Source organism: Laetiporus sulphureus (genome assembly GCF_001632365.1).
Source record: "Laetiporus sulphureus 93-53 unplaced genomic scaffold LAESUscaffold_5, whole genome shotgun sequence".
NCBI lineage: Eukaryota > Fungi > Basidiomycota > Agaricomycetes > Polyporales > Laetiporaceae > Laetiporus > Laetiporus sulphureus.
Window position 1 is genome coordinate 580,357 of NW_024468514.1, and position 18,675 is coordinate 599,031.

At 52.4% G+C, this 18,675-nt stretch overlaps 8 protein-coding genes across 8 annotated transcripts; 5 read left to right on the top strand and 3 right to left on the bottom strand.

Moving 5' to 3' along the window:
- The first annotated feature begins 508 nt into the window (after nt 1-508).
- LAESUDRAFT_721728 (NAD-P-binding protein) lies at nt 509-2,136 on the top strand. The gene is made up of 9 exons (XM_040908063.1): nt 509-708; nt 760-992; nt 1,052-1,067; nt 1,118-1,149; nt 1,202-1,226; nt 1,280-1,370; nt 1,421-1,529; nt 1,587-1,697; nt 1,759-2,136. The coding sequence occupies exons 1-9, from the start codon at nt 524-526 to the stop codon at nt 2,064-2,066; spliced, it is 1,110 nt and encodes a 369-aa protein (XP_040768123.1). The 5' UTR covers nt 509-523; the 3' UTR covers nt 2,067-2,136.
- Nucleotides 2,137-2,339: 203 nt separating this feature from the next.
- Nucleotides 2,340-2,634, bottom strand: LAESUDRAFT_721729 (uncharacterized protein; the record flags this gene model as incomplete). The annotated part of the gene is made up of 1 exon (XM_040908064.1): nt 2,340-2,634. One exon carries the CDS (start codon nt 2,629-2,631, stop codon nt 2,407-2,409), a length of 225 nt encoding a protein of 74 aa, XP_040768124.1. The 3' UTR covers nt 2,340-2,406.
- A 1,562-nt stretch (nt 2,635-4,196) lies between these two features.
- LAESUDRAFT_711581 (S-adenosyl-L-homocysteine hydrolase) lies at nt 4,197-6,046 on the bottom strand (the record flags this gene model as incomplete). Its single annotated transcript, XM_040906845.1, has 11 exons — nt 4,197-4,452; nt 4,506-4,655; nt 4,711-4,922; nt 4,976-5,211; nt 5,268-5,446; nt 5,505-5,539; nt 5,601-5,670; nt 5,719-5,771; nt 5,831-5,866; nt 5,926-5,972; nt 6,028-6,046. The coding sequence occupies 11 exons, from the start codon at nt 6,044-6,046 to the stop codon at nt 4,197-4,199; spliced, it is 1,293 nt and encodes a 430-aa protein (XP_040768125.1).
- A 163-nt stretch (nt 6,047-6,209) lies between these two features.
- Nucleotides 6,210-6,764, top strand: LAESUDRAFT_693990 (uncharacterized protein; the record flags this gene model as incomplete). Its single annotated transcript, XM_040906179.1, has 3 exons — nt 6,210-6,355; nt 6,423-6,509; nt 6,561-6,764. 3 exons carry the CDS (start codon nt 6,210-6,212, stop codon nt 6,631-6,633), a joined length of 306 nt encoding a protein of 101 aa, XP_040768126.1. The 3' UTR covers nt 6,634-6,764.
- A 2,900-nt stretch (nt 6,765-9,664) lies between these two features.
- LAESUDRAFT_423333 (uncharacterized protein) lies at nt 9,665-11,361 on the top strand. The gene is made up of 2 exons (XM_040902396.1): nt 9,665-10,059; nt 10,115-11,361. The coding sequence occupies exons 1-2, from the start codon at nt 9,922-9,924 to the stop codon at nt 11,219-11,221; spliced, it is 1,245 nt and encodes a 414-aa protein (XP_040768127.1). The 5' UTR covers nt 9,665-9,921; the 3' UTR covers nt 11,222-11,361.
- A 480-nt stretch (nt 11,362-11,841) lies between these two features.
- On the bottom strand, nt 11,842-13,065 carry LAESUDRAFT_693998 (thioredoxin-like protein). The gene is made up of 7 exons (XM_040906180.1): nt 12,960-13,065; nt 12,741-12,891; nt 12,583-12,654; nt 12,368-12,534; nt 12,118-12,281; nt 12,046-12,061; nt 11,842-11,962 (listed from the first exon to the last, which is right to left on the bottom strand). The coding sequence occupies exons 1-7, from the start codon at nt 13,014-13,016 to the stop codon at nt 11,921-11,923; spliced, it is 669 nt and encodes a 222-aa protein (XP_040768128.1). The 5' UTR covers nt 13,017-13,065; the 3' UTR covers nt 11,842-11,920.
- A 114-nt stretch (nt 13,066-13,179) lies between these two features.
- On the top strand, nt 13,180-15,898 carry LAESUDRAFT_423435 (uncharacterized protein). The gene is made up of 15 exons (XM_040902397.1): nt 13,180-13,419; nt 13,470-13,520; nt 13,582-13,689; nt 13,741-13,870; nt 13,939-13,997; nt 14,062-14,100; nt 14,154-14,422; nt 14,469-14,546; nt 14,606-14,638; nt 14,686-14,799; nt 14,859-14,915; nt 14,962-15,256; nt 15,315-15,424; nt 15,484-15,557; nt 15,607-15,898. Exons 1-15 carry the CDS (start codon nt 13,293-13,295, stop codon nt 15,791-15,793), a joined length of 1,731 nt encoding a protein of 576 aa, XP_040768129.1. The 5' UTR covers nt 13,180-13,292; the 3' UTR covers nt 15,794-15,898.
- A 338-nt stretch (nt 15,899-16,236) lies between these two features.
- Nucleotides 16,237-17,898, top strand: LAESUDRAFT_423507 (uncharacterized protein). Its single transcript, XM_040902398.1, has 5 exons — nt 16,237-16,585; nt 16,649-16,786; nt 16,848-17,156; nt 17,216-17,593; nt 17,723-17,898. Exons 1-5 carry the CDS (start codon nt 16,454-16,456, stop codon nt 17,732-17,734), a joined length of 969 nt encoding a protein of 322 aa, XP_040768130.1. The 5' UTR covers nt 16,237-16,453; the 3' UTR covers nt 17,735-17,898.
- The last annotated feature ends 777 nt before the right edge of the window (nt 17,899-18,675 follow it).

Genomic DNA, 18,675 nt, shown 5'->3' on the forward strand with positions numbered 1-18,675 from the left:
TCCTCTTCCAACCGAAGACGATCATGGAGAACATAATACGCGTCTCTCGTCAGGATCTATTGCATTCCAGTGAGGGCGAGCTGGGAGAGCGCCATGCCACCCTGCATGACTCGAGCGTACTTGCTTCACAAGACCCGGTCGAATTTTATCCCGATGACTGTGTGTCGTGCTTCATTAAGCTGCTTGTGCGCATAACTTCACGAGCGCTTGCCGCTTGTAGGAGATGGCTTTCACGTTCCATTCTCTGTCATGGAAGTGTTTGCATGGTAAGATGTATGTTACTCTGGAGGCTGAAGAAGCCGTCCATACTTTTCCTTGCACCACTCACGCAAGACATGAAACTCCCCAGAAAAGCGCGACGTGTCGACGCGATTACACAAAATCACGTGAGCGCGTTGGTGTGGTGGTGGGTTTCGTCGTCCTGATCCGAGGTGTCTCGCAGCAGCGAGTAACCTTCTGCAGTCTCATAGATGGAAGCTTCAAGGCAACACGGAAAACTACGACTCATCTCGTTTCTATGCTAATGGGTCGCACAGCCACGTGCCTCATCGGCGCCCGGATTCTGTCCTGCACAGCTGCAACCGTCGCATCATCTCGCATCCTGCTCCGCTCTTCCAACACAATCATGCTATTCTTCTCCAAGACTTTTGACCCTGCGCGCGATCTGCCTGACCTCAAAGGCAGAGTGATCATCGTCACCGGAGGAAAGTGGGTAGATGTCTTATGTCAAAGCGATGGTTCTCACGCCTGATTGAGTAGCGGCGGGATCGGATACGCGACCATCCAGCACCTCGCGCGGCATGGTGCGAAGGTGTATATGGCAACGCGGAGCGAGGACAAGGGGGGTGCGGCGATTGCGCGTCTGACGAAGGAGGGGCTCGCGCCCGGCAATGGTGAAGTGCATTGGCTCAAGCTGGACTTGAGCGATCCGCGCCTCGCCAAGGCTTCTGCAGAAGAGTTCATGCGAAAGCAAGAGAGACTGGACGTACTGAGTGAGTTCAAATATTTGCACTGCCTCGTGCCCTTGCTAGATCTGACGTGGATGCTCTAGTCAATAACGCTGCTATGTGAGCAGTCTGCTCTATTTACTACGATCCGTGCCTTATGCCCTCAGCAGGCCGCGTAGTCCATACACGAAGACACATGATGGTGCGTTACTCCCTAGCTTGCAAACGTCAAGCCTGATCAGCACCGCCCGCAGGTATACAGGACATCATGATGGTGAAGTACGAACGTTCCACAAAGAGCTGCACGATGGGCATTCATCGACGCGTTGCAGCCATCTCAGCCCATTCGTCTTCACCATTACACTTCTCCCTTTGCTTACCAAGACAGCAAGCGACCCACAAACCGACGTGCGCATTGTCAACGTAGGTGTCCTCCCCGCGCACTGTGGAGAGCGAGCTAACTTCGAGCGTAGGTCTCCTCAAATGCGATGAGATTCCTACGACGCGGAGTCCGCTTCCGCAACGCAGATGACTTCAATGACGAGCACAACGGCGAGCTATCGCCCGACATGGCTAGATATGGTCAGTAAACCATCAATGAATGCGCACCTTAGGCATACGCTCAATGCCGTTGCACAGCGCGAAGCAAGCTGGCAACCGTGCTCTTCACTACGCAGCTTCAGAAGCGCCTAGATACCCTGGGCTTGCCTATCATCACGATGGCGCTCCACCCCGGGCTCGTCCGTACAGGTACGTCTTTCTCCCACTTCTACATCGCTGCTATTTCAATAGTGGCTGCCTCAATCCGCAGAAGGGGTGCAGAACGATCTCGCGCGCCAGCCGCCCGTAATCTCACACATCGCCTCTGCGGTGGTCTATATGTCCTGGGCGACTCCGTCGCGTGGCGCATACACCTCTGTCTTTGCTGCGGTGTCGCCGCTTGTGCGTGAGCAGGAACAGCTGTACAAGGGCGCATACCTGCAGCCTCCTGGGCGGCTCTCTGCGCCTCCGAATGAAGATGCAAGGAAGCCAGAGCTGGCGGAGGAGCTGTGGAATACCACAGAAGAGATCTTGAGGAACAATGGGCTGGACGTGGGAAGTGAGGGTGCTCAGGCATAAAGTCTCGAATCTGGTAGTAGTTAGCACGTCCTGGTCTGATTATATGACGATCAAACTTTTCAGACAGACGATAAGTTCTGTGCCACCACCGCAATGTGGTCAACCGGCAGATGGGTCATTCAACAGTGCAATGATCCGAAGGGCATATATTCGTGCAAGTATTCCATCAAAGGTGGCGTCCTTCTGATTCGTAGCTAGGAAGTGAATCACTGGGGGGAGACACATGCATGCAACTCGCAAAGATAGACATATTATCCAAGCAGTGAGAAATTTCCGGTGATGAAGAGCATTGACAAACGAGGCATATAGAGAAAAGGCAGTCGGTGGCATCAAGCGAGGCTCAGAAGTAATAAGACGTCGAGTAAGACCTGGGAGGGACAGCGATAGTGGGCAGACGGTTCACGGTCAGAGATTTGTGAACTCCAGTGCGTCGTTCACTCTCCTTAGCGGCCGCAAGTGATATGCCCAGTCCAATAGGTGAAAAGCTGGTGACCATCGTAGGCATGACCTGCGCTCCCAGGGCCTTCGCCTTGAAGGTAGGCGGACGGGGCGGAGGGGAAGCCATGCGAGTGATTGTGCGGCAGAGGTGGTTATCCATGAACGCGGGCTCGGGATCGTCCACAGGAGCGGGCGCCACCCAGCTTGGAGGAGGGACTTGCAGACGGTCAGCCGCGACAGAAACAGGAGCGACAGCGTCCAGGCTGAGAGAAATCCTAGGAGTAGTCGCGGCATCAACCACAATCGCAGGAACGTGAGCGCCAGCCATAGCACAGTTCTCGGGAGCCTCAGCCAAGCGAGTAAGCGGAGACGGAAGAGAAGACGACGGCGGCAAGTCTGCGATATCAACAGACAGGTTGTCTTGCTTAGAATTGTGCTTTGGCTTCGCATCGGTGTCGGCTGCCCCTTCACTATAAGGAACGAAATGGTCGACAGCCCAGTCCGCACTAGGTTTGATCGTCGCCTTGGTATCCTCGGGGCTTCCAGTCAACGTCTCCTCGTCGGCGCTGGATGCATAGGGTGTCTGGGCTTCATTGTCAGACCACTTTCCGAGGATGTCGATAAGTATATATCTGACCTTATTCGGGTCGATGACCCATTGCCTCAAGAACCTCTTAAGGATTGATGCCTTGCCGCGCGACGACTTGACTGTCGCCATACTGGGAAGAAGGAGGGGCTTGGGCCCTCCCCCGCTGCCGACCTCACAGTCCCTGTAATTCGGTAGGATGAATGTCCGAGGTGCACTCTGCGTCCTCTTTCGCGCGAATCGTCGTCGAGCGAACTTCAGCAGCAGACTCCCGCCAGAGAGAACGACGAACAAGCAGAGTATAGACGCCAGGACGATAGCAGCGCGAGGCGACAGACCGATAAAAGTACGAGAAGGCCTGGCGTACGTGGTGTAGGCCGTCGAAAGATTCATCGCGGGCGGCATGGTTGCAAATGTCCGCCTTGAGGTCGTGCTTGAGGGGTCTTGATGCACTATGCAACGGAAGTCCAAAGCAAAGAAGACCACACGCCGTCAGCCAACGACACGCCCTGCAATAGCAGGAGGTTGACCGTCAGCATTGCCGCGGGGCTAATTCAAGAATTGACTATTGGGCACACATAATGTAGACGAGGATACTCCCGGTCTAAGCCAGGTAAAACTTCCTTAGACTGCGAGCTCGTTGAAGGAACTTCAGTGATGCGAAAAGACTGAGAAAACTCTGCGCGCAGAGAGTGAGGCAGGTCGCTGAAGAGCCTAGTCCACGGGGTGCAACAAGATGATGGTGCACGACTAAGCGCTTATTCGGGCGTCTATAGACTCATAGTGGCACGAAACGTTATGAAACAAATGAACATCCAGCGGAAGGCACTTCATGAGAGATAAGAATTCAATTACAGACAGGCACGTTGAGGCCCCAGAGTCTCAAGATGCAACATCGCAACATCTTGTACACGTCTCCTACTTCCAACCCGATCCGTGACGCGCCGCAACATCCACGCCGTACACTCCTCGGGACGCGGAGGCGCAGCCAGCCATCAACAACCAGGGATGTTGAGGATCCCTTCCCAGTACCGTTTTCTTTGGCGAGGGCACGTTGAGGCCGTCATCGTACCCAGTAGCAAAGCCACTTCCACCACACTAGACTATTAGTAGCGATAGTAGAGGGGCTTGTAAGGACCGTTAACAGGAATGTCGAGGTACTTCGACTGCTCTGGCGTGAGCGTTGTCAGCTTGACGTTGAGCTGCTTGAGGTGGGCACGCGCAACCTCCTCGTCGAGATGCTTCGGGAGCATGTGCACGCCAAGTGGGAACGCCTCGTTGTTCGTCCAGAGGGCAATCTGGGCGATGACTTGGTTGGTGAACGAGAACGACATCACGGCGGACGGGTGGCCAGTGGCACAGCTACATAGCAAGGCTTAGTTGCGAAACCTGCAATGAGGTCATAGTACACGTACCCTAGATTGACAAGGCGACCCTCAGCGAGCAGAATAAGGTGGCGACCGTTCGCCATGGTATAGCGGTCAACCTGCGGCTTGATGTTCACACACTGCTTCGCGTTTGCCTTGAGCCACGCCACGTCGATCTCGACATCAAAGTGACCGATGCTGTCACCAATTCAGCAACGCATGACAATGCGCATCATGCACAGCTGGTACTTACTTCGAGACGATCGCATCCTCGGGCATGACCAGGAAGTGCTCGCCTCGAATGATGTCACGGTTACCAGTGGTGGTAACGAAGATATGACCGCGAGGAGCGGCCTCCTCCATGGTAGTGACCTCGTAACCCGACATCACAGCCTGCAGAGCATTGATAGGATCGATCTCAGTGATGAGAACACGAGCACCGTATGCGGCAAGGGATTGAGCACACTGGGAGTGACATTCAGCAGATGAACAGACTGTGTTAAGTGAACTTGACTTACGCCTTTGCCGACATCACCGAAACCAGCGACAACCGCGATCTTGCCAGCAAGCATGACATCGGTAGCACGCTTGATACCGTCGACGAGCGACTCGCGGCAGCCGTAGTAGTTGTCAAATTTCGACTTGGTGACGGAGTCGTTGACGTTGATGGCGGGCACCTTGAGCTTGCCCTCCTTGTGCATGCGGTACAGGTGGTGCACACCGGTAGTAGTCTCTTCAGAAAGACCGCGAATGCCTGATACGCGTGGTGAATAGAACATACAGTGTAGTAAGCTACAATGATAGGCTCACCAGTGAGGTACTGGGGGTACTTCTCGTGGATCAGGGTGGTAAGATCGCCACCGTCGTCCAAGATCATGTTCAGCGGCTTGCCGTCGGAAAACGCGCACAGGGTCTGCTCAATGCACCACGTGTACTCCTCCTCAGTCTCACCCTTCCACGCGAAAACAGGGACGCCAGTCGCAGCAATACTGCAAAATTACACGGCGATCAGATTTTTCCCATACAGCTATCTGTAAGATCACTAACGCAGCAGCGGCGTGATCCTGGGTCGAGAAAATGTTCTGCACAATGGGCGAACATCAACAACAACGCGGACTGGACAGCTACCCTTAGGGCACTTACGCAAGATGACCAGGCAACCTCAGCGCCGAGCGCCACCAGCGTCTCGATAAGGACGGCAGTCTGGATGGTCCTGAATATCGGATGAGCGGGGAACAGTAGAGCGAGAAAAAAATCTTACATGTGAAGACACCCAGCAATGCGAGCACCCTTCAGAGGCTTCGTCGCGCCATGCTGTGCACAGAACGCGATGTGAGCCTTGCAGATCCTGTGTGATCAGGAAATCCACCAACTTTCTCCCTCATGTATATGAGGCCGGGCATCTCATTCTACACGTGTATGTTAATCAGACGTCGCTATTGCAGGCGTTCGATGATCATCCACAAACCTCAGCGAGCTCGATCTCCTTACGACCGAAAGCCGCGAGCGAGACATCTTGAGAGCGCTCGCTCAGCTGCAGGCTCTCCGAAAAAAGGTCGCATTCACTTACCAGCAACCTTGAAGACCATTTTGCTGCGACTATACTGGGAGTGACTAGACTCGGAAGAGGTTGGTGGAAGGAGAGAAGGAGGGTGAGAACTGGCACGATAGCCTGGGGTCGATTTTATCCTCGCTGCGTGCTTCTCCAGGTGGCACGTGGTGGCGGATGAATTGTGACCCTTGTTCTTTGCCATGGACGCTCGGGGTGTCAAGTTAACCCCTCAGACCCAAAGGAAATGCCGCCTCGCAGAGATTGTGCAGTACAAATGTGACGTTGAGATGGGCCACCAGGGGCAACCTCAGTTTCATTGCTGGCCAGTGCCGCGGATATTCAGGATGTGCGTTGAGACGTTCGACACGGCGACGCTCAGGTACTGATGGTTCTCGTCATCTGTCCCCTGTCAGTTGTCCTGGTCGGCCTGCTGTCGAAATGACTAGATTTGTGAAAGTTGACATGAGTACGGGCGAAATCAGCGTTCCCCCTGAGTCCAGGTGCGTTCACTGCTGCCATGCAGAGCCGCGTTCTGACAGTGAAGTTTCCAGTCAAACGTTGCCTGAGGGAAAGCCTTGGCGAGATGTAAAATGCTACGACGACAAACTGGAGGAGCTGCTATGACTGAGATAGGAGGATCTACGCGGACGCCTGAACAGATTCCCATCCGAACTCAGTTGCTGAGCGGGCTTGAGCCCCGAGCAAAGTGCTCTCCGTCGGAATCCTGTGCACCATGCCTGTTCGTCGATTGTTCGTGACAATGAACACGATCGTTGTATTTGCCCGAGAAGGATGACACAATAGGCCTATCATCGAGATGAGACATGATAAACAACGTGGTGAGTCGCCGAACACTTGCAAACAACGTGAACCCGACTTACCTTCTACGCTCACCTTTCTATATCATTGCTAATACACGACATGGCTGTACGATGGTTGCGTTCAATTCACCGGATAACCGTATGAGACAGTCCGACGGATAATGACATGATAGATGGGGTCTGCAACGATATGTTGGAGAGCTCTTAGAGGCGCCTCAGGCTGTCCTAGATTGTCGGATTATATGGTCTCCGGTCAGCCGAACGACGACTTGTCAGCCAACCACTGCCCCTCGTTGAGACTTTGACGCGGATGCGCCTGGTCCGCACTTGGGGAGGTTGTACTGGTGAGTTCTAGTTTCAGACAAAGAGACAAATATGCATCAACATATATGAACCTAGTGCAGAACTCCTTGGGCACAAATTTTGTCAACATAAACACATCTTCGTGACCTGGACCTCAGGCAAACGGCACATTGTAAAGGAATACTTATCGAATAATTTGAATGACACTCGGAAGATTTCAAATCGCGCGAGGTTGTCACTAATGTCAAGCTATAAGATATCCTGCTTCGGTCCCAGCAGTGACACATCAATGCTCGTTGACTGGGGCACTGGTCCCCATTGGACGTGTCATTGCTACCTCAGACATCACCACCGGGCAATCAGGGACAGTCGCTAGCACAGCATGCTTCGAAATCTGCACGACATTGTTCCGGGAAACGTGGTGCACTTAAAAGAGTATTGGCAGACACAGTTCCGAACATCGAAGATGTTCCCATTGTTGTCAAGCTGAATGTTGGACAACCTGTGTGGACTCCACATGTGCGAAGGCGGCATCGGAAAAGAGGATAGATCGCCGGTGGAGGCACGGTTGTATATCGTGGAACGCACTGGCAGAGCTATGGCTAGATCAAGTGGCTTTTCTCGGCTATGTTTAGCGGAGGGCAATCGTTTCCAGGTGTGTGGTCATTTGAAAATCAATTTTCATACTGGTGCTACATGTCGCGGCGCTCACTGCTTGTTGACAGTCGCACATCGTCTCGGAGCTCGGCTTGCTCGCTGCCCAGTGACAGCAAATGACTTGACTACGACGATGCGGTGAATTTGGTGAGCACCAACGTTGTCGCAATAGCGCTTAACATTCATGCTTCAATGCGCATAGCCCTATGTCGCCAGCGCCGTGTGCGTTTCATCACGCTGACACTCAAGCGGCATCGTATTGGTCCGAAGGGTTGATTACCTATCGTCTGCCGCCGACACAGTCAGTCCTGCGTCTGCCGTTTCGACGTGGACTTTATCGGACGTGCCACATTAATTAGCCATGGAATCACTTCGGTAATGTGGCACAGTTAATGCCATCACTGATTGGATCAGACTGATGATCATCAGGGGTATGCACAGCTGATCGTCGCAAGTGCAGCGGTGACGAAATCTATGACGGCGGGTGGCTCACGGCATTAGAAACGGCTACCACTGCGGTTGCACACTTGTGATCCACGAGCACGTCCAGTTGGTAAGAAGATACCCACACTTGTTTGATCGGATTCTTCACTGTCGCTTGTCTCAGCGTTGGCTCACTTGATACGAAAGCGATTCACTATCTGGTGTTGCAGGAGCCATGTCATTGAGTAATCAAATGGAACATGAGCAATCTCCGTATGGCTGCAGACCGAGAGGTTCGCAGACAACGCAACAAGATCGAACAATGGGCGGTGAGTCAGCCAGATTGACTTTCATTTGCGACACGCATACGGCCGCCGGATGCTGTCACTGTAACAATTTGGCCTAACCGGTGAACATGGAGCTCGCGTACTGATGCAAGAGTGAGGATGCCACAGACGAGCCGCACCTGAAGAGGGGAATTTGTCGTCTTCAATGCACCAATTCTAGCCATCCGATTGATGGAGTGTCAGATCAATGATCCTTCGGAGCAGACACCGTAGTCAACAGGCGGTGATTTTACGGAAGAACTTATGTGACGCTGGAAGCGCTATAGACCCGCCTAGAAGTACGTTCAACCCTCCATCGGCAGCCCAGTTATATGACGTGCGGTCTATGCAGAATTGTCAGAATGCTACTAGCTAGGTATATGGAATATATGCAATACGCATCACATATTGCGCTCTTCCGACCAGCACGACTCGTATTATTGCGAGAGAATGCCGATCGGAGGCGTCGGCGGATTTGAAAAGCTGAACCTCGCTGTTATATGGTTACGCAGCATAACAGACACCCATCAGCTCATCGATCATCATTTGTACACTGCCCAAATGGACCTAGTACGGGCGCCTTAATTCCTGAAAAGTGTCACGTGTCAACGTTTCATGTTGTCGAGACTCGAGGCTCAAGCCCGCTGCTGAACAACTACCAAGACGGCGTTGTGGTGGAGCTATCGCTATTGAGCGGTGAGCTGCGTTGCTTCGTTGCCCCCAACTTGCTCATTTTTTGCGGGTTGCGATAGTTACCATGCTCTCACCAATGGCTTTGTCTTTCATGATCAAAGCTGTGCAGCGCCTACAGATGGCGATCAAGTATGCGGTGTCTGCCCATAGCCTGTTGTATCACGTCAACATGTGATACGTTACAGCTGCCATCTTTTTGCGGCTCTACTTACCGCAACTGTGGTTGGCATCACTCTCCAGGACAGCAAGTAAACATTGCGCCGAGATGCGACTCCTCACTGCCCGAATGGATTCCATCTATCGCTACCGCGGCTATAATCGCGTTCCCTCACAACCCGACTGATGATGGGCATGACCGGAACCGTGCTGTCGGTCGGGGGCGAGCCAACAGCACCATCCGCTGAGCTCTGCCCACGGAAGTTCCGAGGCACTGCTTGTTGATCAAAGTGCATGTTTCAGACTATATGAATGCAGCATCTTCCTTTGCGACCCACCATTGCCGAGGCAGAGTCCGCACTCACTTGAGCTGGCACCTCTTCTCCCTTGCCCTTCGTCGCCACCTCTGCTGTCATCTAGGTTACCATATCCGGCCCTTAACTTCCTTTGCGGGTCGTCAGCGGTTATCATTTCCTTCAGTGCCCAGGATCTAGGAAGTGCATCTAATTGACCAGATTACGCGGCCCATCGAGATGTCGTTCCCACACGGCTCGTGGCCTCATAAGGGCGAAGAGCAGCTCTCCGACGCTGCTCAGACAGTCGGGGGTTCAATAAGAAGACCAGATAACAGTACACAGCAGCCTTACGCACTCGTTGGTGGATATTCACCGGTAAGCCCGAATTCGATTATGCTACGTGACATATTGTTAATTGTGTCATTGCCAGAATGACCCGTTCCGCCGGTTTCCCGATCGTACTGTCGTGAGACCATCCTCTAACAGCCCGACATCCAGCCTGTCAGGTGCTATGGGAGACACGCATATATCGCCCAATCATCCGACTGTCCCTTCCGGAATGGCATGGCCCATTCCTCATGGCAATTACACCATGTCAGAGGAGGGCTTCGGCTCCTTCGGGGCGACACCTCCCACGCCAGCCTCAGCCAGCCCGTCGGGGGCGTTCATGTATCCGATGCACCCCAACCCTCACGTTTATCTCCCTGGTGGTGTTGATCCAGACCACTTTCCTCCGCACTCGTCTTCTGCCTCATCATCGTCGCTCGCAGAGCAATATGCCATGCAACGGGCGATAATGCACGCGAATAGAGAGATGTCATCCGTATCGGCATCACCATCGTCCCCCGCGGTGCCGATGCCGCTCCCTTCGAACGCTATGGCAGGAAGTCTGACAATCGGCCGCCCCCCTCGATCATCGCAGGAGGCAATGGAGGAACAGATCATGCGTCTCCAACAGAGAGTGCGGGAGCTCGAAACAGAGCACGAGTCCGCCCTGCAGCGAGCCGGTCAACTCGAGCGCGAGCTCGCTCGGGTCAGGTACAACTCTCCGTCTGCAGCCAGCAGCAGCACTCTGCCGTCTCCTCTTCCCACCCCGACTCTCCCGCCAATCCTGGAGGAGAACTGGCGAGCTCGCACGGAGGCGCGCAAGAAGATCTACTGTTCTGTTAACCGTGCGGGTAATGCACTGTGTGCGTGGCACGATTCGCGGCGCGAGCGCAGGGCGTATCCGCCGCGCAACGCGCCCCCGGGGATGCTGAATTGTGGATGCACGCATGAGGAGGCGCTCTTTGAGGAGAGTCTGGCACGCCATGGCATCGGGAGCTACCACCCCGGCGAGTCCGTGCGCATGGATCCGACGCTGAGGAACCCGTTGTTGAGGCTTCTGCAGCAGCGCTATGGCTACAGAGATGGCGATTTCGACTTCGACCCGGCCACGCAAACGTGGATCAATGGCGAGGATGCTGCTCACTGGCAGTCTCGCCTTGCGTCGGGCGCAGCGAACGTCAAGAAAAACCGTCCCGAGGAACGCCGCTAAAAATGCATGCACTCTGTGAGTCTGCTCTGGACTTCTGCCTGATTTGAATATAGTAAATCCTGTATCCTATCTCACATCCCGTCGTTTCGTGCATCGTAATTCTGTGCATCTTTGCTTGGCATTTAGACCTACAAGCATAGATGCTACTAGACTTTCCTTTCTTCACGCCATTCCTTGCATAACTACTGTATCTGTCTGCCCGCATTTGTGAGATACCGGATGTGCCTCATCTCCCAACTGTATCCTTAGAACCTACCTACTTAGTCACTAATGTACGAATCATGTATTTGCACTATATATCGGGCACTGTGTGCCGTTAATATACTCCAGCATTAATGCAATCGCTGGCTTCACCCATGAAGACCCATAGTCTCATTTAGAGATGCTCATGAGATTGAGTCATGAAAGACATAGTACTTCGACACCTCTCGCCATGCGGATCGCATGCGATGCCCCAGTGATCTCGACTACTGACTCATACGGCCCCGAGCGCCACATCTGATTTTGCAGCACTAACGAACAGGGACATTAATGCTGTGCTGGTAGTAACGGTTTTGATCGACACGGATGTCTCGTACACCGCTTCACACAGCCTCAGGTCGTGTTCCATATTTGACAAAGTGGCATTAATGCTCAAAGCTTCGAAATAACGAACGACAGTTTCGATATATGTTAAACACAATAATAGTGACACAACAATCATAGACGGGCGAATGCGTATGGTCCTCCCTTCTCAATGCTCTGCGATACATATCGGTGATAGTCAGCACCCTCAAACGTATTCAGAGTGCATGAAGCGTATAAAGTCCTCTGCATGTACTCACCCTTTTATAAGCAGGCCTGAGAAAGGTAAGCAACTGTAACAAGCAGGCAAGAGGGTAGGTCAGGTCACATACCGATTATGAACTCTCTCAATGAAGGCCTTCGTGTTGCTGCCTAGCATATCGGGACATAGTCCTGACCACGCTTCCAGTGCAAATATAATCATGTAGTCTGCCGATGTCGGTTCATCGCCTCCTGCGAACCAACCAGTTGAAGACCTGGATAGATGAGTTTCGATCTGTTGGGTAGTGATTGGGGGACACGTAGTGAGAATAGTGTATGTAAGCGTCAGGCAGCCATTACTCCGTAAAAGCGTTGACTAACTAGTGCAGCATGAAGTTTGAGTCGCGGATCAAGCACTCTGCTGAGAATCTGAGACACCAACAAGCTGATCAAGGGGCGAATGAAAAAGGGTGCTTTGTCAACGACGAGGCCCAGAACGAGTCGATTGACAACGAGAGGCATCAACGATCCTTCCGTATAGTGCGTATCTATCATCATCAGCAACAAGCGGGATAGAGCAAGAGCCGAAGGCGCACAATACAGGTCATCTACTTCGCCACTCTCCGGCGGCTGTGCCTTCCCGTTTGCGTACTTGCGTATGATGTATTCTGAAACAATACAAAGATACCTCAGTTGCTCACAATCATATCAAAGACGTCCGCGGACGAGTACTTCAGCAGACTATTTCAATTACCTATCACCGCACCGCTTTCTGCAAGTGTTACAGAACCATCGGTGATGACGGGCGCTGTTCCCAAGGGGTTTACGGCCTTGAGCTCCTCTGGAGCGAGTTGTTGGGGAGTGCGTTGGTATTTCTTAATCTCGTATGCTATATCAAGCTCTTCCTGTTCACACAGATGACATAGACGGTTGTCAAGCATAGACCTTTTGAACGATCTCTGTAGCTACGTACCAGCAGCCATAAGACTCGCTGGGAGCGCGAATCATTCAGATGGTGTACGATGAGCATTGTATAGAGCTGGAATGTGACTTGTGGTATTTCTTGAGGCAATGGTTTGAAGAGCGAATTGATGAGATAAGGAATGTTTGCCTCGGTATTGAAATGCGTGGCGTCCGTCCGACGCGTCAACAACGCGTACACAAACCCACGTGGCTGAGCATTGGTGTACACCGTGACCCTTGCCTTCATCGTCGTCGTCTCCGTCCTCATTACAATCGACCGCTACTACTGGCACCATTGCCTCTCTGAGTCAACCGGAACTCTCACTACAGGCATTACGATAGGATGCATCTGAAGCGCGGACTCGCATTGAGCCTTGGAATGCTGCCCATGTGCTCCTCTGCGTTCTCTTGGAACAAGGAACCTGCCGAAAGAGCAGCTCTCAAGAAAAATAAGTTCTTTTGGGACGAAGGCAAGATATATGCACTCTCGCGACTGATTGAGACTCATCGATCGCGCTAGAGAGCTTACCACCTGACACGGTGGAGGTTGCAGCGATAACCAGGAACGCAGGTAAGTAGATGTTTCGCACGCCTTCATGTATTCTAAGCAGCTCACTGTATTTAATTTATAGAGCTTCTTCAGTCATATGATAGGAAACCAGATTGTTTCCGACGTGCAGCTGGGCTCATTCAGACGCGATGCAGTGAGCTGGACATGGATGAGGACGAGAGGGTGAAAGGTTCGCATCCGCCCCTACCATCATGAGATAAAGTGACATGATTTTGCATAGCTGCGATATCAATGACACTATGCGAGCTCGGCACCGCTCAGCATCATTCCGCTCCTCTGGAATGTGCTGATTTTGACCCAAATTCAAGATATGCAGATCCGCGAATCCACTCTTCTAGGGCATGCGTAGAGTACATGAGCCTCCCAAATACTGGATATGCACGACGAATAATGTGCTTACTATGGGCTTTCTCGTCAGGGCCCTCTCACGTAGTGCACAATACTGGTCAAGCTATTCCGGCTATCTGCGTGAAGTCTGTAAGAGCAATCTACATATTTACCCGCATATATGCGCTTTTACTCATTCAATCCCATTTTCCAGCACAGTTATGTTACGCCTTTCGTCGATGGAATGACATTGGTCGGAGGCACCTCACTGTTTCTTCAACAGGTGTTGATTCTGATGCTAGCCAGATCTGGCCAGAGACCTATACAAGAATGCAACTTTGGAGAACCTCGCGCTGCTTCAACACGTGGTTCAGCGCGAAAAGCATATGGACAAGCATCAACAGCAGTCTGAGCAATTCTTACAGGTAATCCTCGCACTGCGTTTATATAGTCATCTAGACCTAGCTGCTGCTCAGGATGTGCGAGTCGTCTTGGGAGACTTCCGTTCTGCTAGTACAGATGTTGTCTCGGCATACCAAGACGTCGTTCAACTGGTCTCAAATAGCTTTGAGGAGGTGCGTCAATGGCAATCACTCCAACGTTTACTAAGGTGGGGTGTAGAGCTTCCGTTATATGCAAGAAGCCGTTACAAAGATTTTACAGAATGCCGAACATGAGCAGTCGCACTCAGTATCACGGGTTCGCCGCTACTTTTTCTCTCTGATGATTCGTATCCTCTCATCACGGTGTGATTGCAGATCGACCAAATGATCGGTAGCCTCGTCGAGCAGGTGCGTCTCTCACAATAGCGTCTATAACTCTTCTTCACTTTCTCCAGCATGCGTTGTCATTGGAGGCTCTGGTTCCTTCTTTCGAACGATCGCTCTACGCACAACTTGAGCATATGATCAGTAATCTTGCGGAGCGCTTTGAAGGAGTGCTAGTAACTGCAGTAAGTTAAATTGGGTTGATTGACAACTAACTCAAGAAGCTCATCGTGCATCGTCTTAGGATGCGACACGATGGCAATTATTGTCTGTCACTGAAGACGTCACCGGCGTGCAACGGGTGAGTTTGTCGCTTCCTGGGAGCGTCAGTTTTAACCTATTCTCAGTCCGTTGAAAACCTTGCTGCCACTGTTGTGTACGCGGAAGAGCAATTGGTGTCACAGTTAGAGCAAACCCAACGTGTGCATTCTCTGCAGATCGAGACCGCAGAGTCGGCTGCTAGGGTGGCAGATGCATTGTCTGGGCTTACAATAATCGCTCGCGAGGAGATGAAGAACATCAGTGATGTCGCCGCAGATCTCAGGGAGGGTCTGTTCAAAGGCGTCTCGACTGGTATGAGTTCATACTTGTCAAGCCTTGGTAAGGCAACCATCTTCTACATCTTCGAGATTGTACTGCGCGGTAAGTGATGTTGATACGGCCCGATACTCCAACGAGATCACGGGCTGACACTGTGAAGTGGATCCGCTGCATGTCGAACACGCTATGCATCTCCCGGTCTTCCGTGCCCTTGCGATGGCTGGACACCTCGCGTCTCTTGTGGTGCGAGCAAGCTTCTCATCCCTTATGGTAAGCTCTCCACCTCTGGCAAACCCAAACGACAGCAGCGATCCACCATGCTTTCGCAGAGCATTGTAGTATTGCTTGCCTCGCTGAGACGGTGGTCTCAAGTATCGGTCAATACAACGCCGGATCCGGAGAGGTGCGTCGCTTGTTGCTGTCATTCGATGCAGACTTGCAGATTCTCGAAGACCCTACGACCCTCAAGAGTCCGCCTATCCTGCTCTGTTTCCGGTGTCTCAGGGTCCCGCACGTAGGACGTCTCGTCTCGGCCCTGGCTCTGCTTCCTTCTCGCGACCTCCTCAGTGCTATCGTGCCCGGATCTCTCGAATCCCGGATAGACTCTACAACTCCACCGACGCGCTGTATAGTTCATGATGCTCCTATCTCTTCCGGAAGTCCATGTTCCAGGTCGTTCTGCGGTTAGCGGCCTCGTGTAGGTGATTCGACTGGTGCTGCCGAAGGTGGCATGACACGCGCTGTAATCGGCTGGTTTGAACATATTGATAGCGTGCATTGACGTTCTTCGCGATAAATTTGCCATTGTACCTTGACTGACGTTACGCTGTCCTGTGTGTCCTACTCATATGGCATTTATGATCACGCTTGCTGCCAGAAATGCAGTTCGACAATGCATTACGCTATGGTCCGCGTTTCCTCCCTCGCTAGCTCCACTGACTCCCACGGGTACCATTTGCGAGACAGTATCCTCCGCGTCGTTTACTGTATCTTTTCGTCCATGTTTCATTGAGAATGACACTCGGATATGTGCATGCTATCCGCAGAATCCCTTGCACGTCGTGCTACGTCGTGCGTAAAATGTCGAGCGCAAATGATCGCATTTAAATTCAAGCTCGGCGTACGCCGATGCCTAAATGGAGCGTGTGCAGATGACCATAACCTTATTCGTCTCCCCTGACTCAACGAACGGAGGAATGCTAGATAACCCCTCAGAAGCAGTGAGCGTGGCGTTGTTTCGTCCTCAGCTCGCTTGCAGATGTGACTTGCGCACCCTGCAGACGTCGACATCCAGACGAAATGTCTCCAGTGATGACCACCCAGACGACGGATCGTAAGATGAAGGCAAGGACCAGGACAGCGCAGGCCAAGCGCTCCCCACCGGCGAAAAGCACTGACAACGAGATTAGCAATACACCTGCTGGACCATCCGTGAGCCCCACAGCTCTGCCTACCCCAGCGAATATTGATACTCGGTGGTGCCATGGCTGACAGTCGAGCCCTGTCGTGGCCAGCGTCGCAACTGCTCAGTCGAAGACGACGGCGGAAAGCGGGATCACGATGGCAATCCCAAAATTTGCTATGCAGACGCCAGATCAAACAGCCGGCGTCGCTGCGCCACGGACACATCAGGTAGGCAACGATCGCCCGTTGGTGTATGTAGGGTAACGGGCAACTTGGTCTGCTTATCTAGAAACGACGCAAGGTCCCCTCCGTATGCCGTAGCTGCCTGGATGGCCATTGTAAGAAGGGTGACGAGTGCCCTCGGCGACAATCACTACGGGAAAGCGCCACCACATCGCAGAAACGGGCGCAGGAGTTGGACAGGTCTATGCAATGTACGCCTATACCCGATGAAGGCGACGAGCTCTACAAAGACGAGGAGATCTTGTCATCCCCATTGGGTGCTGTTGATACGACAGCTCGGACAGACTCGTCTCAAGAGACAGACAACCGCTCTGAGGCAACGAGCATCAATAAGAGAGTGAACCGGAAAACACAGGTAAGCGAGCACCGGCGGCCAGTCGTTCATCAGTTCTCATCAGTCCCATCCCAACATAGATTCAGCAAGCGAAGCGTTCAATATGCTGGAGCCATGTGCATGGCCGCTGCAAGAATGGCGACCAATGCCCCCGTAAACATTCAAAAAGGAGAGAGCGCGATGCGAAGAAGCCGTTGCCATCGGTCGGGAAAGATGGTATTGCAACGTCCACTAGCGGTGGTGACGAGGAATTACTGGAGATGCCTGTCGATCGTTCGAAGGCATCTGTGTCAGGACAGCCGCAAGTTCAAGCAAACCCTTCACAATCATCTCATGAAGATATTCTGGAAATGATAGCAACAGCTGAGAAGACAGCGGCCCAAATGCACTCGGCTTCTGAGCCAAAAAATGAGCTTAGAAGTCTTCCTTCAGCTGCAGCTGATAACCAGCCCTCCAGAGTAAGTCATCGAGTTACCTGCACTGTCAGGGCGTTACTCTGCCTGGCTGACGAATGCCTTCACCCGTCTACACGACGACTGTGCGCCCCTCATGTCTTCTCCCTCTGCGTGGCTGGACAATGGTTACAGTTTTCTTACTGACGATATATTGTAGTTATCTAGCAACGTGTGCAATTTCTGGTTGCAAGGCCAGTGCGAATATGGGGAGCGTTGCCATCGGACGCATATTACGTCACCAGCTGACAATATTTCTCGACCTGGCGAACCTCGCAGCGCAGATGGCCAGGATCAGACGCAGGGCCTTCAAGAGGAGAGGTATCGCCAAGCATTGAGCTCAGTTGATGCCAACCAAATTGATGATAGGCCGAGAAGGGTAGGTTAGGATGTCATGGTCTATACTTTACGCTCATACGGTCCCAATAGAGAAGCAACGTCATCTGTCGAGATTTCTTAGCAGGCCATTGTCGTAGCGGATACTTCTGCTATCGCACGCATATTCTAGGCGAGCAACGTCCGTCAATGCGCGCTCCTTCACAAGTAATGGAAGGTATATCAGAAGAGTCTGAAACATTGGATACGGTGAGGGCTGATGAGGATTGCAGAGGTTAACCGAACTTAGGATATCTGTGATTGCCATCCCCAGGTTATACATCACGCACAGCCTCCGGTTCAAAAGGATTCCGTGCCAGGCATGCAGGTATTACTACAATAACAGTGCCATCACCGGATATCTCTCACCGATATGTACAGTATATTACATCTTCTGTCCCACCCGATACTTTGCAACCTTCAGAAGCGGGAAATGCCTGCTCGGACGACCCCGCGCCGCCTGACGACAATAGCGCCGCGGAGAGCGCTGATATGCAATCAATAGCATCTTCCATCGCCTTGCCTCCCCGTCACAATCACACAGTAAGTCTGCAGTGGCGGTGTGTTAGATTTCGAGGGACTTGAACTCTTTTGTCATCTAGCGGACAGACGAGATCTGCAGAAATTTCCAGCGAAGAAGATGCCCATGGGGTAGCAGATGTCATCGTAGGCATGTTCCAGCAAGCAGTCTAGCTAGTCCCCTCTCTTCATCC